General features: G+C 42.8%; 1 protein-coding gene across 1 annotated transcript; it reads left to right on the plus strand.

Moving 5' to 3' along the window:
* The first annotated feature begins 11,010 nt into the window (after positions 1–11,010).
* LOC148031363 (glutamyl-tRNA reductase 2-like) lies at positions 11,011–13,644 on the plus strand. The gene is made up of 3 exons (XM_087684882.1): positions 11,011–11,656; positions 11,732–11,973; positions 12,178–13,644. The coding sequence occupies exons 1-3, from the start codon at positions 11,392–11,394 to the stop codon at positions 13,306–13,308; spliced, it is 1,638 nt and encodes a 545-aa protein (XP_087541008.1). The 5' UTR covers positions 11,011–11,391; the 3' UTR covers positions 13,309–13,644.
* Positions 13,645–17,157: the final 3,513 nt, after the last annotated feature.

The raw sequence follows: 17,157 nt of genomic DNA on the forward strand, positions 1-17,157 counted from the left end.
GGAGATGTATGTTGTGGGTCTCCAAGAGAGAGAGAGAGAGAGAGAGAGAGAGAGAGAGAGAGAGAGAGAGAGAGAGAGAGAGAGAGAGAGAGAGAGAGAGAGAGAGAGAGAGAGAGAGAGAGATGCTATTGAGGGAAGTGAGATATTGGTGGTTGGTCTCCAATATATGAGGAGAGAGAGAGAGATAGAGAAGAGAATCAATTATGGTTTTGATGGGGAGAAGGAGAGTAAGATGTGGTGGTGTAGTGATGGTAATGTTATTGAGGGGAGTGTGATGAGGAAAAGGAGAGTAAGATGTGGCAGTGCTAGTGGTGGTAATGTTATTGAGGGGAGTGAGATGTCAATGGTTGGTCCCCAACATATAAGGAGAAAGAGAGGAGAATTAGTTGTGGTTCTAATGAGGAGGGGTAGAGTAAGATGTGGTGGTGGTGGTGGTGGCAATGGAGGAGTAGCATTGGTACTTGATATATACCCAAAAGAAAAAGAGGACCAAGTGGACTATGTAGAATAAAACTTGAGGTTGCCTAAAAAAAGCTTGCTCCAAAAGCTCACATCTCGCACACTCTCTTTTTGACATCGTTGCCTTACGCATATGTCCTTGAAAGGAATGAAGATGCTTATTTGTTTGCAGTATCTTTTACCCCTTGACTATAAGTGCTCAAGTCTTGTGATCATTGTTTATATGGCAAGCAAACACGTAATACGTATAAAAAGTCTAGTATGACATGCATGGGTGAGCCATTGACTCTCGTTCATTTGGATATATGTGGCCCCATGGCCTACAAGTCGTTAGGTGGGGCAAAGTATTTTGTTACCTTCATTGATAACTATACACATAAGGTTTGGGTATATCCTATTAAGTAGAAATCGAAAGTATTGGCTACATTTCAGTGTTGGCTTGCTTTGGTTGAGAACCATTCTAGGTATAGGCTTTAAAATGCCTATCATATAATGGGAGTGAGTATGCCACTAAAGCTTTTGAGCAGTTTTGTGATGAGAGGGGTATTAAGCATCAGTTGACCACCCTGTATACCCAACCCCAGAATAGTATGGTTGAGCACATGAATACGAAAATTCAAGAGCGAGTTTGTAGTATGCTTAGCCAAGCAAGCTTACCACAATATTTTTGGACTAAGGCAGATACTATTACCATACACTTGATAAATTGATCCCCATGTACTACTCTTGACTATCAGGTTGTAGAGGATCTGGAAAACCTCTCTCATATGCTCATTTGCGTGTCTTTGGTTATGAGGCTTTCTGCCATGTTCCCAAGGACAAGGCAATAAGATGGATCCTAAGTCTAGGAAATGAATCTTGCTTGGTTATGGAGATGTAGGTGAAATGGGCTATCGCTATGGGATCTGTAGGCTCAGAAGGTTATCTACAGCTATGATGTTGTTTTCCATGAGGAGAAAATACATAAGTAGCCTAAGCATGTCATTGAGGTATGCATGGTGATATTTAAGAAGGAGCCTCTTGCTATTGTACAGTCAGCTAGACAACCTAGAGCTGCGTGGCTAATGCTCTAGTCGCCCAAATCCCTGATGCTCCACAGGATGTCCACAATCCCCCAACCTATTTTGAAGCAATCTACTAGAGATAGACGACAACGTGTATGGTTTGAGTCCTCTATGGATTATGTTATGGTGGCAAATGCTAGTGAGACACTTACTTATGATGAGGCCACGCATAGAGGTGATAATCACTCTTGGGAGAAGGCCATGCAATCAAAGTATGACGCACTACAGAAAAATCATATGTGGGATTTTGTTCCTTTGCCTAGTCGAAAGCGTGCTTTATCATGCAAGTGAGTGTACAAGCTGAAAAGTACCCCTGGGTGCCCCAACCCAACATACAATGCCATATTGGTTACTAAGGGCTTCAAGGAGGAGCATGGTGTGGACTTTGATGAAGTCTTTTCTCTTATTGTAAAGATGACTGCTCTACGTTTGGTACTGGCCTTGGTTGCTCAGCTTGACTTGGATCTTTATCAAATGGATATCAAGATGGATTTTCTTCATGGGGACTTGCATGATGAGATTTACATGGAGTAGCCTAAGGGCTTTGCAGAACTTGGTAGGGACCACCTAATGTGCAGATTGAGAAAGAGACTTTATGGCCTTAAGCAAGTACCTACGGACTTTATGCCATGATATCCAAGCTCCCTAACACAGCATTTATAGTGGGAGTTGTGGCGCACTATATGGCTACACCTTATCGTCGATGACATTGGGATGCCATCAAGGGTATCATAAGGTACCTAAAGGGCATAGTAGCTATGTACATTTGTTATGATGGCCAAGATACAAGAGTCGTGGGATATACTAATTGTGATTATACAAGACATGTAGATAGTAGGAAGTCATCTCTGGCTATGTCCTCACCTTTGCTAGAGGTGTTATTTCTTGGATATCTAGGGTGCAAAAGTGCACGGCCCTCTCTACTATAGAGGCAGAGTATGTTATAGCCATTGAGGTTTACAAGGAGGCTGTCTGGCTAGGCCCAGACCTTGGCATTATTGATGTGGTCTCTACACTACATTCGGATCCCATGAGTGCTATTCAGTTAGCCAAGAATCTAGTCTTCCATGCAAAGACGAAGCACATTGAGGTGCATTACCACTTTATTTGAGAGGTCCTTGAGGACAAGTCCATTGAGCTTGTCAAAAACTCAATTAACCAAAATCCTACAAATCTGATCACTAAAAGTCTCTCAACGGAGCACTTTGCTAGGAAGTTGATGGGCATTGGATGAGATGACATCGTTTCTCATCCTGTTGTACTTATGTACATTTGTACTTTGTCACTTTTTTCTTTTTCTCTCCTCACTAGGGGCACATTCACCTTTAATTGGGAGGTTGTTGGGGGTAAAGGCGTATGTGTCTAGTTGCCCATGTATTAGTTATCCCTAATAGTACCCACTCCGTGTATTAGTTATCCACACACTTGTATACTATAGGCGGTGAGTGTCCATCATTGTCACTTTATTCTTTATTCTTTCAGTGTCATTTGAATAAAGGGAAGGCCCGTCACACATTGTGACTGTTGGAGTTCCCACATCTTGTGTCTCTTGCTCTTGCTCTTGCTCCTTCCACCATAGCTCTTGCTTCCGCTTCATGCTTCTACTTTAGGGCTCACTCCCTTCAATTATCACTTCCAATATTTTTCAAATACTCAGAGAAAAAGCTTTCAAAACTTTCCAAAAATATAGGAAGCACTTATTCTTAAGGTGTGGTTCAATCATCCTAGCTCCAAAGCAATGGAAATGGTTGCTAGTGATGGCAACAAGATTCTTCTCCCACTTGCTTGTCAAGATGATATGATCCTTTAAAACATGGAATTGAGCAACATGAGTTCTGTGATAGGTGGCTTGATGTAAGGCGATAGTTCAACTTGAGATAGTTATGTTAGTAATGGCCTAAATGACTTGAGGTCAAAGTGGTCTTGCTTGATTACATTCAATTCTTCTCTATTCCTTGGACAAAATATTGAACCTATGTGTCAACAATTATGCAAGTCAAGGCATTCCATGAAGTGGCTTTATGTAGGATATAGTATCAACTTGAGTTCATTTAAAGGGTAAGTACTCAAGGTCCTTGAGGCCCTTCTCATAGCTAGGCTACTTGATGGGGTCTAAAGCCAAGGTAGCTCCTTAATGCTCAAGTGGGTGACCATAACATCAAACATAATTCTCAATGAAGACTCAACAAGCAACTTAAGCTATGTTGTGACTCAAGTTGGATACCCATGCGACTCAAAGTACTAGATTTTGATGATACTTTATGCATTCAATGCAAGTGGCATCCCACTCATGTAGCCTAGGGATTAGCAAAATTGCAAAATTGCAAAAGTGATATTGCGTGTTGCCCAACTACATGGGTTAAGAACTATGATGACATGGCAAGTTGTGGAATGAGAGGTTGATGATTGTGGCAACAATTGAGATAGCATCAAAGGCTACAGTATGGTCATGGGGATTGACCCAAATGAGAGGGATATTAGAGTGTTGAAAAGGTAATGGGGATTGACAAAAATGAGAGGGATATTAGAGTGCTAAAAAGGTTCCAAAAAACACATCTAACAAATGTATACTCAACCCAAAGCAAAAGGCATGAGAGATTCACCCTAGCCTTTTTGAGTCATGGTTTGGATTATGGGGGTACCAAAAGTAGAGCTAATGAGACCACACACATCAAGAGCGTTATGTCATACTCAAACTATGTTTGGTATCCTTTGGAGCAGTTGGACAATGGCACACTTGTTTGATCAGGGTAGGATGATATCTCCCTATATCATCACAAATCTAAGAGCATATCTCTCTAGCCAAGGGGTCTGAAAGTCATAGATTATGGCCAAAATGTCAAGGTGATAGAAGTTGAGAGAGAAGCCACAATGGCCAATCACATGGCCAAGAATAATTATGAGCATATGATTCCATGATGACATGGCAATTATCATACCATGATGATGTGTATGCCAAGCCTACAATAGGGGTGGTGAACAAAAGGCCACATTCATGGGTGATGGGAGTCCAAGAGGAGCATGCCCAACGAAGGGCCCCACACGGCCACTCAACACATTTTTTAATTAGTTTCTTCTTCTTCTTCTTCTTTTATTATTTGAGTTCATTCCAATTGTGTTAGGTGCTATTTATGATGACATGGTGGCATGGTCAATGGTTGAGATTGGGGCTAGGTAGCCAAGATGGCAAGCCAAGGGGCCTATGTGGTGGTGGCTAAGGGCAAGATGAAAGTGGCAAAGCCAACATGGCTTGTTAAGGGTCAAAGATGGTCAAGCCTATGTGACTAGAAGGCTGAGCCTATAGCCTAGGGGAGACCAAGTAGTGACCAACATGTAAGTGGAGTTGGAATGATTGGTTATGCAGGTGTGGAGAGGGCCAAGATGAGTGTTGGGGTAGGCTAAGAAGGGTTATGATAAATCCTTAGGATTGGGTGATGTGTTAAGAGGCATCAAAGCCTAAGGTGGTGATCGAGTAGGGCTCATTGTGCTGGCAAAGAGTAAGGGGCCAATACAAAGTCCACTATTACCAGTCTTGAGGTGGTGGTGGAGGGTTGAGTGCCCAAGTGGATATTGGCCAAAGAGTGTATGCTTATTGGGAGGTGGAAGCATCAGCCTCTAAGGATAACACTTTACCACCTTCCATGGAGGTGCAAAGAGGGAGCAAACATGCTCACGATGGAGCTGACAAAGCTCAAGAGAGGAATATAAGCTCATAATGGTGGCAACATGGGTCTTGATTTTTTCACTACTACTAAACATGTAAGCAAAGGTTCTCATAGCATTGGTGGCTTTCTCACCAAAAAGGACCAAGAAGCAATATGCATGCTTCTCTACATGTGGTCTCTTCCTCTTCTTCATGGTAAGAATACCAACTAAGGATGAGCTCCTATGCTAGTTCCACTAAGCCTATTAGGCTTCGGCAATGCTGGTGCAATGTAAATTTACATAAAGGATTTTATTCTGTATTGATCAACACACAACATGAGAGGGATTGGATCACCTTCACAAGCCTATTCAGTTAGCTAGATGGTGAGCCCATTGGGGTCTTAGCTAAATCCCTTGGTAAAGTATTGTTCATCCCTAATCCCACAAATGGTATGTTGCCACTTAAGAAGAAGGTATACATATTCTAGGATGGGGAAACCCTAGAATATCATGAACATTTTGACCCTCACAACCTCAAGGTGGTGGTCAAATTCAAATTCTCTCGATCCTCAATGTTGTTGAGAAACACGAATCTAGAGCATGGCTATGGTGGTTCAAAGACGGAAAGAAGACTCATGTAGGCATAGACTCAAACACTAACTATCACACAAGTGAATTAGGTTTCAAGATTGAGACTTGAACTAATAAACACAATCTTGTGTGTGGACAATGACACTGACACTTTACTGGAAGGAAAAGAGTACTATCATTGCATTAAGAAAAGGAAGCAAGTACAATGCTTTATAGGAAAGTAGGAAACTGCAGTAGGCACCACTGTGCATATGGGATAGGGAAGCCTACATGTCCTTGGCCGTGAAGCTCCATACAAAGAGGCTGTCAGTGAGTGTGATTGCTGAATCTCAACACCCCTCCTCAATCACAACTAGAAAGGCACAAAGTGTGTAGAGGCTGTAATGAGAACCACCTGTAAAGTGTGGGCACACCACAAACATGGTAGACACCAGAGGTTGTCGTAGAAAAGGCTAAGTGTGGGCACCAAAACATGATGGACATCCAGAGGCTGTAACAGGGCCTCACAAAGTGTACAGGGACTATAGTGCCAAGTTACATGAGGAGTTTACAAAGCTTATGGCAAGAAGCATTAGGGCTAGGAAATACAAGGCTTTTAAAACAGTCTATCAGAGTAATGAGAGTAGAAGGACTGATGAGGCTTGTCCTTCCAATCCTGATGGTCTTCATCTTCATCTTCATCTTCATCTTTTGGTCCATGGTCTTCTTCTTCTTTCATAGCTGCAAGATAGGCCTTTTGGGACCTCTTCCTAGCATGACAGAACTTCTCAGTGTGTCCGGTCCTTTTGCAGAAGTCATAGAAGAGCGGTTCCTTTTTACCTTTGTATCTGTTGTTTACATATAACATTTGTTCATCCTTTGAAGTGCTAGGCTCTTCTTTGCTTTTAAGTTTCTTTTCTTCCTCTAGCAGAGAGGCTTTAATATCAACAAGTTGAGGATCAGGCATATTGGTTAGAGTGGTTGATACATTATCATAGGCAGGAGGCAGACTTTTTAACAAGACACCAATACAAACATCTTCATCCATTTTTAGCTTTATCCTAGCAAGCTGGGTTAGGAGACTTTCCATGTAATTTAGATGGGATGCCAAGGATGTATGAGGCTTCATATCAAGTCGGAAAAATTCAATCAATAGACCATACTTAGACGACTTTGACTGTGCACCAAACAAGGTATCCAATTTGTCCCAAGTGTCATGGGACGTGTCACAGGCATCCACATGATGGATGTAGTTGTCATCCAATTCTAGCTTAATGATGGCTTGTGCCTTGTCATCATTCTTCTGCCAAGTAACTGCAAGGTCCGCATCTCAAGGTTTATTTTCTTTGCCATTTGTGATGGCCCAGAGACCCTTCTTCATCAGGATGAGCTTGATGCGGGTTTGCAAAGTGTGAAACCCGACTCCCTTGAATCGAGCATTTGGAGAGTCTTTTCCCATGTTGGATGGCTAGAGCAGCAGCAAATCAGCTCCAAGATTCTCAGATTTTACAAGTGAAAGAGCAGATTACAATGTGTCAACAGACACGAGTAATGGTAGTGTGAAAACACACTATGTAGAGACTTGATGTTGAGCTTGAATCTTCCTTGCTCGGGGTCATCGATCCTTCTTGAATCTTCTCAGGTCCTTCCCCTCCTTGATTTGGTGCTAGGATAGTAGATCAGAGTGGCAATGGGTTGCTCCAGGTGGCAGGAGAGAGAAAATGATGAGATTTTTGAGCTTTGATGAAACTGGCTATGGTTGACAGTTTAGGGTTTCAGACAGGGGCCTCGTTTTTTGCAGATTGCAGGAGCTGTAGTTGATCATTTTGAAAACTTTTTTTAATAGAAATGAAGCTTACTTAAAGCTCTTCCAAAGCCCTATCCTCCTCGTCAAGATTGCAGCATCTACAGTGCGCGTAGAGCGGACGAACAGACCAGGCGCATATTTTGTCAGCAAACACGAATTTCGACAATGCCATGCTGGTTGATCAACAATGTGGACGATTTTTGTGCCAGGAGGGAGCACCCTAAGTAGAGAAAGATATGTCTAGAAGAGAGTTCATGAAGATATGCTCTACAGAGAGAGATATGAAGGCTCCATGGAGAGTATGTCTTGCAGGTCACAGTTGAAGACTATGGCACTGAGAATTTTCACAATGCTGAGCTTCAGATAGCCAAATGCCATGGATTGATGTGATATAGGGAAGCTTTGTGAGCTGGGAACACTTTTACAGAAGGAAGCTCCAAGAGATTTGACTTGTGGAGTGAGATATAAGCGACTCAATCTGACAGGGTGCTGTTGGCTATGGCTGCCATGGAAGCTCAAGTGAAGGTAGAGTTGGGAGATGAAGTCATGGGATGAAACTGAGCTGACCAAAGGTTAATATGAGCTGAGAGAGAGTAGAGGAGAGCTAAGCCGAGCTGAGCCATGCTCGACTAGGCTCTGATACCATGTTGAGAAACACAGATCTAGAGCATGGCTATGGTGGCTTAAAGACGGGAAGAAGACTCATGTAGACATAGACTAAGACACTGACTATCACACAAGTGAATTAGGTTTCAAGATTGAGACTTGAACTAATAAACACAATCTTGTGTGTGGACAATGACATTGACACTTTACTGGAAGGAAAAGAGTACCATCATTGCATTAAGAAAAGGAAGCAAGTACAATGCTTTATAGGAAAGTAGGAAACTGCAGTAGGCACCACTGTACATATGGAATAGGTAAGCCTACATGTCCTTGGCCCTGAAGCTCCATACAAAGAGGCTGTTAGTGAGTGTGATTGCTGAATCTCAACAAATGCATGTTATGTCTATGATTAAATTATCCATTATGCAAGGGATTGCCAAGCAAGTACTACTAAAAAAAAAGGGCAAGAAATTTGCCAGAGGATTAATATGGGGATCAAAGACAATGGAGCCAAGAACAATATTCTTAAGAGTGCATCTAATAACTAGACTAAGGAGAAAGGGGTGGAAGGCCAAACTCAATGCCATCCAAGTGCCATCCCCACCCAAGAATTAGTGTAGGAAAGAGATACCTAAACAAGCAATCAATCTTGCACAAAAGATTGGTAAGGAAAATGCTACCCTACATAAAGAGGAACATAGAGGAAAACCTATCAAATCCAAAGATAATGTTTCCCTTTAAAAACTAGTTAGGTTACCTCTTGTTGATAGGAATGCCTATGCTCCTTTGGGTAATGAAGATGATGAGTTCTTGGATCTTGATTGCAACACACTTTATGGATGCTCTACAAAGAAGTTTAATCTCATTCCTTGGAATGTAAGGGGCATATGCTCAAAGAGCAAAAAGGTAGCAGGTAGAAGACTTCTTAGGGCAAGAAAGCTAGATGAACTTGCCATGTAGGAGATAGAACTCACTGATGAAGACATGCATGTATTAAAGTTTCGTACCTATGTTAACTTCTATTATGCACATGTAGGTAGAGAAAAGGGGGGAATCATCTTGCTAGTCAAGGATAATCTCAGGCCCACTCAAAGATGGAAAGAGGAAGGGGCATTGTATTGCCACATCCATAAACTTCAACAAAGGTGCTATTGAAGTGTGGCCTATGTATGGCTCACTTGCATCAACTTTAAAAGGAGAAAGGTTGCAGAAGTAGACCATCTTGGTTAGTGATTTGAATATGATGACATGTGAGTCCAACCAATCACATGCAAGTAGTATCATGATCACATGTAAGAAATAAAAATGGGCGACTTGAAGAAGATGCATGACATGGTGGATGTTACACACACAATTGGGGATTGATGAAGTCTAAGTGTTCACTTAGCATAACAAACATAAAGATCAACTATGGCATGTTGTAAGATTAGACATAGTCTATGCCAATCAAGAAGGATGGTGGGTTGTACCACATTCATGACTTAAAATCATGATAGTGTACTTGGGCTTAGATCAACCAATCCAAATGGTTCTTAGAATGATAATCCCACAACAATTAAATCATGCGCCCCCATGCCCCCCCTCGCCCTTTTATATTCAACAACTCCTTCTTGAAAGATAAAGTGAAGTTGCTATTGAAGTGTGGCCTATGTATGGCTCACTTGCATCAACTTTAAAAGGAGAAAGGTTGTAGAAGTAGACCATCTTGGTTAGTGATTTGAATATGATGACATGTGAGTCCAACCAATCACATGCAAGTAGTATCATGATCACATGTAAGAAATAAAAATGGGCAACTTGAAGAAGATGCATGACATGGTGGATGTTACACACACAATTTCAGATTGATGAAGTCTAAGTGTTCATGTAGCATAACAAACATAAAGATCAACTATGGCGTGTTGTAAGATTAGACATAGTCTATGCCAATCAAGAAGGATGGTGGGTTGTACCACATTCATGACTTAAAATCATGATAGTGTACTTGGGCTTAGACCAACCAATCCAAATGGTTCTTAGAATCATGACAGTGTACTTGGGCTTAGACCAACCAATCAAGACGAGAGCCGAGGATGGTGTTATCAAATGTAGAAGATGTCTTATGGCTTGTCTTGTTATTCATCCTAATGATCTCATTCTTGTTTGTTTAGTTAAAATGTAAGTAGTAATTATTATCAAAATAGTCAGCATGTGTTAGGATTGTATAATGTGCACAGCCTATGCAAAATCTTAATGTGAATGCAATTAGCTTCCACCCCAAATAAACCCCCCCAGTTGTTCAAAGCAAAAGTAGGGATACCCAAAATATATCAAAGAAGCTTTTTCCAGGAGGCATTGTTAGGCAGTTTAGAGTGTCATTACTATGTTCGCACTCATCTTTTTGCCACAATTTCCACGTTTTTAGAAGAGAAATCTCTTTAGTAAAAGTTACCCAAATGGGTGAATTTTGTACTCGATGGCCCCATTTGACTCTTGCTTTCTATCGATGGTTCCCGCATTCTTTGCTAGTTTTGTACTTTTTGAACATAAAAGTGTCAATACACCTAGTCAAATAAGGTCTAATAATTTACTGCTATTTCCAACGCAGGCATGAATCTCAGAATTTTTTGATGTTGTCGATGTGTGAAACCCCTCAAAGCTCATCAAAAGCATATTGCGAAATAATAAACGTGATTGTAGGTGGGATTCCTTTTGCAAGTGAGGGAAGAAGTAGCCAACCTCAACCTACTCCAACTAGAGAGACTCGAGAGACCTTATGGTGTGTAGAGATATTGAGCTGTTAAGGGTGGTCGTGGCCAAAGATGATGTGAAGGGGGAATAAGACGATGAAGATGAGAGAATATGCCACAAAAGCAAAGCTCACTGTTAGCGATAAAAAGAACGATCTTTCCTTTCGGGCAAGGCTAGGGTTGTGGTGGAGATAGCGCGTGCAGGTTGAGCCAATGGCTGAGGCAGGCTGTCCACGCTGGGCAGCGCAGAGCGCAACACGTGTGCTCGCCCTGCCATGTCAGCCCGGTCCTCTCTGCCTCATCCCTTAGCAAAACCGACGCTCTCATCAGCCATCGACTGTGATGAAGAGCCCGACTGGCATCTGCCATCGCTGTCTGATCGTTGACGCTTGGCCTCTTCCTCATCGATCCCCTTTGCTGCTGCGACCTGGCGCCCCAGTGACGGCAGTTGTTGCTTCCCCTGCGCAGTGACAGACCTTCAGGCTTCCCCCGTCAGGGTTTCGGAGCTCCCATGGCTTCCCTTGCTCTTTGCAGCCGCCCCGACTGCATCGTCCCTGCAGCGGAGCCTGCCGGACTCGGGTCCCGGAACAGCCCCCTCTTCAAAGCTTGCAACCTCATCCTCCTCAATGCCAGCACTTGTCCCCTCAGCAAGTCCTGCAGCCGGTCCGTTGTCGCCAGAGCCAGCTCGGATAATGGCCTCCAATTGCCTGCGAGCCACAAAGGGAAGCTTGCCAGCCTTGCCGCCCTTGAGCAATTGAAGAACGCCTCTGCTGACAGTAAGTTAGTTTCTTGCATTCCTTTGGAATTTGGCTATATATCATCTTTATCCTGAACTTATCTGTCAAATGTAGGGTATACGAAAGAAAGGAGCAGCATTCTTGTCCTTGGGCTTAGTGTGCATAATGCCCCTGTTGAAATGCGGGAGAAATTGGCCATACCGGAGGCTGAATGGCCACGTGCAATTGCTGAATTATGCGAGCTTCCACACATTGAAGAAGCTGGGGTCTTGAGTACTTGCAATCGCATGGAAATATATGTGGTTGCTTTATCTTGGCACAGGGGTGTTAGAGAGGTCACTGAGTGGATGACAAAGGTATACTCACTTGGCCTTCACAAGTAGACAACCACATACCTGTAGCATTGGTGTAAAGTCTACTGAATGTAATCAATGTGGTCCAGTCTATTTGATTTGCATGTTATCATCTACATGAATTAAGCATTTGAACTTGTTCATCATGTAGATAATTTGGGACCAATTACATTCTTTTACTGACATTTCATTATTGTAAGTATGCAGACTAGTGGGATTCCACTGGGAACACTTCGTGAGCATCTGTTCATCCTCCGTGATCGAGATGCTACTCAACATCTCTTCAGGGTTGCTTCCGGTCTGGATTCTTTGGTGCTGGGAGAAGGGCAGATCCTTGCACAAGTGAAGCAGGTTTACAAAGTTGGCCAAACTGCAGTAGGGTTTGGAAGAAATCTGACAGGACTCTTGAAGCAGGCTATCACTGCAGGGAAGCGAGTGCGTTGCGAGACTAGCATTGCTGCAGGGGCAGTCTCTGTCAGCTCTGCAGCTGTGGAATTGGCAGTCATGAAGCTGAACGAGTCAGGTTTTGCACAGGCTCATGTTCTTATTGTAGGTGCAGGGAAGATGTCTAAATTACTAGTGAAGCATTTGCTTTCTAAGGGCTGCAAGAGGATGACAGTTGTCAACAGAACAGAGCAAAGGGTCATTGACCTGCAGGGAGAGTTTCCCGAGGCAGAACTTGTTTTCCAACCATTGCACGAGATGGTGACATGTGCTGGGCAAGCTGATGTCATCTTTACAAGCACAGCATCAGAAGCACCTCTCTTCTACAGAGAAACAGTCGAGCTCCTCCCTGGTGCAGGACCTGGTGTTGGTGGAGTCAGGCACTTTATTGACATTTCAGTCCCTCGAAATGTTGCAGCATGTGTTGGAGAACTGGATACCACCAGGTTGTACAATGTGGATGATCTTAAGGAAGTCGTTGCTGCTAACAAGGAAGAAAGACGCCGGAAGGCCATGGAAGCCCAAGTTATCATTGAGGAGGAATTAAGTAACTTCGAGGCATGGCGAGATTCCCTTGAGACAGTTCCCACCATAAAGAAATTACGCTCTTATGCAGAAAATGTTCGAATGGGTGAGCTAGAGAAGTGCCTGGGAAAGATGGGAGATGATTTGAGCAAGAAACACAGAAAGCTGGTGGAGGATTTGAGCAGAGGAATTGTGAACAAGTTGTTGCATGGGCCTATGACCCATCTGAGATGTGAAGGCAGTGACAGCAGGACTGTGAGTGAGACTCTTCAAAACATGCAAGCACTAGAGAGAATGTTCAATCTGAAGTCAGACATAGCATCATTAGAGAAACAATTCAAGGCAAAGGTTGATCAGATGAAAGAATGAGACCTTGTCTGTTTGCTTGTGTCTCAACCTCAGGTCCTTCAGGTTTAACCTGACTTTTGAAGTTCATTGCGGAAACTGTATCTGAGTATGTGTTAATTCTTGTCAATGCTCTTCTTTTCATGCCTCCCATTCTTAGACGATGGTAACATTCCATCTGTTTTGTCATCAAACATTATGCTCTTACATCAATTGACGTTTGTCATGTCAATTCTGTCCTTGCGGTCAGGTCACAAGCTGCTCAATCTTCTTGTAGTTTACATCTGTAAAGTAACAATTTAATTGGAGGGATTTTCTGGTAAGATGTCTTGCAATGAAATTGGACATTCCGGTGAACAATTCTTGTGTTTGGATTATGGATTGTTAGCTCAATTATTTGTCTCATCACCTGGAGATCAGTTTCCAACTTTTATGGAATATTGTAGTATTTGTGGAGAATTTAGCATTCAAACCAGTCATAGGAGGAAAGTGGCAGAAAGATCTTTGTGGGCTGTACAGTTGTAGGCCTCTTGTCAATCTATCTAATTTCAATCATTGTCGAAGTCAGAACTGGTGAATGAATACAGGTGAAGTAGACAGGATAAGCTGCGTGTTGCAAGGACTTGTTCAACCCAGTGGCATGATATAGAGCTAGGGCATGATGTTATGTAGATTTTATCTTTTGAGGAATGGAGGATCATTGTGCATTTGCCACTAGGTTACTCTTGTGTCAATGGATCATGTTCAAGAGTGTTTATGATCTGTCATCTAATGTATTTTACTGCCATCTATGAAGTGACGTCAGATATTTACGCAATGAGTGCTAAATGGCAGTGCAAGATAGGCATCAACAACTTGAGACTCCATCCCACAACTGTTTCATGTTTGTAAGATATGTACCCTGTGCAGGCAAAATTTCCCTGTGCAGGTTATCCTGGTTTTCACAGTTAGTAGATGCTGTGGTGAAGTTAAACTCTGTGAAGCAAGGGACTCCACTCCAGGACAGTCAGTAGAGCCTTTTTAAGGGGTGCCTGATGAACTCCGGGCAGTCAAAATCCTACATGAAGCTTGGGCTGTACCATCTCTCTCCTCTCTGTCCATTCTTGCACCTCTATCAGGCCCACATGACATTGGATTGCATCGACTTGTAACCTACCTGCATTTGGATGCACATATTTCTCGTTCACCCCCTCCACCATGCAGGCCGATTTGCCTTTGAGTGGAGGGACTTAAAGCAGGCACAAATAAATGGCCCAAACCAAGGACTGAGTACATGACGCGCATGATCAAATGCATTCAGTCCAACCAGCTGGGCTACCATTTTTGTTTAGCAGCAATAAGCATGGGATATGAGAGGAAAGCTCACATGGTAAGGGTGGTGCCATGTTAGCTCTTAGACCTGCCCCCTCCACCGTGCAGGCCAAATTGCCTTCGAGTGGAGGGACTTAAAGCAGGCACAAATAAATGGCCCAAACCAAGGACTGAGTACATGACGTGCATGATCAAATGCATTCAGTCCAACCAGCTGGGCTGCCATTTTTGTTTAGCAGCAATAAGCATGGGATATGAGAGGAAAGCTCGCATGGTAAGGGTGGTGCGATGTTAGCTCTTAGACCTGCACAGTGCATGGTCAACTATGCAACATGTGGATGATGTTGATGGACTCGGGCTCTGTGCCCTAGGTACTTCATCAAATCCACATAGTACCCTAAAAATTGAGGTACTTTGTTTACTCTCAGAAGTGAAGCCTACATGGCATATATTGTAAGGTGCTAGGTTCTAATTTGCACAACTCAACATAAAGTTAAGAGAAACTGAAGGCAGAAATGATGCTCAAATCTTGTATCACAGCAGTAGTAAGGAGATGTACTAGCTATAGACTTTGAGAGCACAGGCCTTGTGCTACAGCACAACCCCTACACTCCGTATCAACAGAGCATGTCCCTGCCAAATCTAGAACAGAACCTCTATCAATCACGATCAGCCTTGGCCCAAACTTGCGCAGTCATGAGCTCTCCTGTCTTTGCTTCGTGAACCTCTTGCTCATGCTTGCACTGTCCAGTTGTTGCAACGTTGCTGTTGGTTCCCTTGGAGAAGATCATGATCAGTTCCAGACCATGATCTCTGTTAGTAGCTAACCATCTGTCACGTGTCCTGCAGAATGTAGAGGAGGAGTAGGATGATCTAGACCTCCTTGTTGATGCTTCCTTGTTTCTAGTCAAAGCTGTCACCCCATGGTATGCAAACATTGCCAATCTACCGGCAACCCAATAATATCCTCTTGTTGTCTCTAGTCGGGAAAAAAAGAAGCTTCTGTTAGAATCAGCCTCCTACACCTTATTAGGCAGTGCACTGTATAAGAAAGGCAAAGATGAAGTGCTCAAAAGATCACGATCTGTAAGATCGACTGTTGAAAGCAAGAGTGGCTTTAACACTAATCTTGTATTTTGGCCACAAAAAGGGTCTGTTTTGATTAACTGCCAATAAATTTTGAATGGCTTGTCCTAATGCCATGAAACTCTCTACATGTTCTTATCTACCATAAAATTTTGAGTGAAGAATGCCTTCGTATGAAAAATCGGTTTTCTTAAAGTTGCCCTAAATTGAGAAATACAGTACTTTGAAAAGCACTTGGAGGGCAGTAAAAAACTAGGCACTTTCTTCCCAATGGGTTGGCCTTTGTGCAAGTGCCTCACACACACATGGGAGAATTTTTCATGAGATTTTCAGCATGAAAAAGAAAAAACCTTTCATACCTCTGCTAGTTGAAAAACCAAAAGGGAATGATTATCATAATAAGGGCCTCAATCATTACCACTGTTGGACAAACTTTGAAAGTCGTCTGAGTTCTCTCAATTAATCTTTTCTGGGCAGAAATCCCTAAAGGGTTTTTCATGGTATTTTGTACTTAAAAAGGAATGGAATTTTTACTTAAGGATGTAGATTTCCACAAAGTTGGCTTTTTAGATCAAGACTAGTGATAAATAGCCCAAAACTGTGGAAATAAATTATAAAGTAGCCAAACTTTTAAGATAATTACAAAGTAGACAAAAGCCATAAAACCCCCTGTTGGCTTGTAAAATGACCATGTAGAGCTATTTTAAATGTCATAACCTCCCTTTTGAACAGTAGAATGACCATCTAGAATCCATGGTCTAGGGACATTTTCACCGAGGTTCTCTTTCTGTGGCCGACAAGTATGTGTCTTGTTGAGGGAAATGCTGCAACATCACAAGGGCACTTCCATTCTGCCCGATAGAGCTACATTTGTCCTCTTAGTTGTGTTGCAACTGTTCAAATCCACAAACATGCAATCAGCCTCTTTGAAGGTTGCCACCAAATGCTAGCCCATGGAAGGTGGTATCTGAACTTCACATTGGCTCCTTCGCACTTGACCTGCCCTCATTCTCGAGTACCTATCAATGCCATAAATGACCACTGTTACTTGAGTACCAACCATAGTGCCTAGTGATAACCAAGTAAGCAGCTCCTGCGATTGCACTCATTGAAGCAATCGTAAAATATGAGAACTCCATCCATGTGACATCATTATCCAGATGCTGCAAAGAAGCCTCTTAGCCACAAGCCGGAAATTGCCCAATTGGTAACCCATCTCTGCATATCCTGCCAAGGTTTGCTCCGAATCGATGCTTGCAAATGTGGACTCTAGAATCCCACCTCTAAGGCACACACCTGGTCCTCTTGCTGACACCTCCATGGCTGGCACAACCACATCTCGGTTGTCTCCTCCACTAGGGCTACGCACATCCTCTGATGGAGCAATGGACACCACCTGTTTTACCTCCAAGGGGTGCAAATTCCACATCTATGTTCCTACAAACATCACAGTACCTTTGAGCAATCTGATCACTA

Source organism: Lygodium microphyllum, chromosome 9, assembly GCF_053477565.2.
Source record: "Lygodium microphyllum isolate KBCC chromosome 9, Lygodium_microphyllum_v1.1.10, whole genome shotgun sequence".
Lineage (NCBI taxonomy): Eukaryota > Viridiplantae > Streptophyta > Polypodiopsida > Schizaeales > Lygodiaceae > Lygodium > Lygodium microphyllum.

Coding starts and splice junctions, on each gene's coding strand:
- LOC148031363 (XM_087684882.1), top strand. CDS start 11,392: ATGGCTTCCCTTGCTCTTTGCAGCCGCCCCGACTGCATCGTCCCTGCA. Junction 11,657..11,731: donor GAAGAACGCCTCTGCTGACA/GTAAGTTAGTTT, acceptor TGTCAAATGTAG/GGTATACGAAAGAAAGGAGC. Junction 11,974..12,177: donor TCACTGAGTGGATGACAAAG/GTATACTCACTT, acceptor GTAAGTATGCAG/ACTAGTGGGATTCCACTGGG.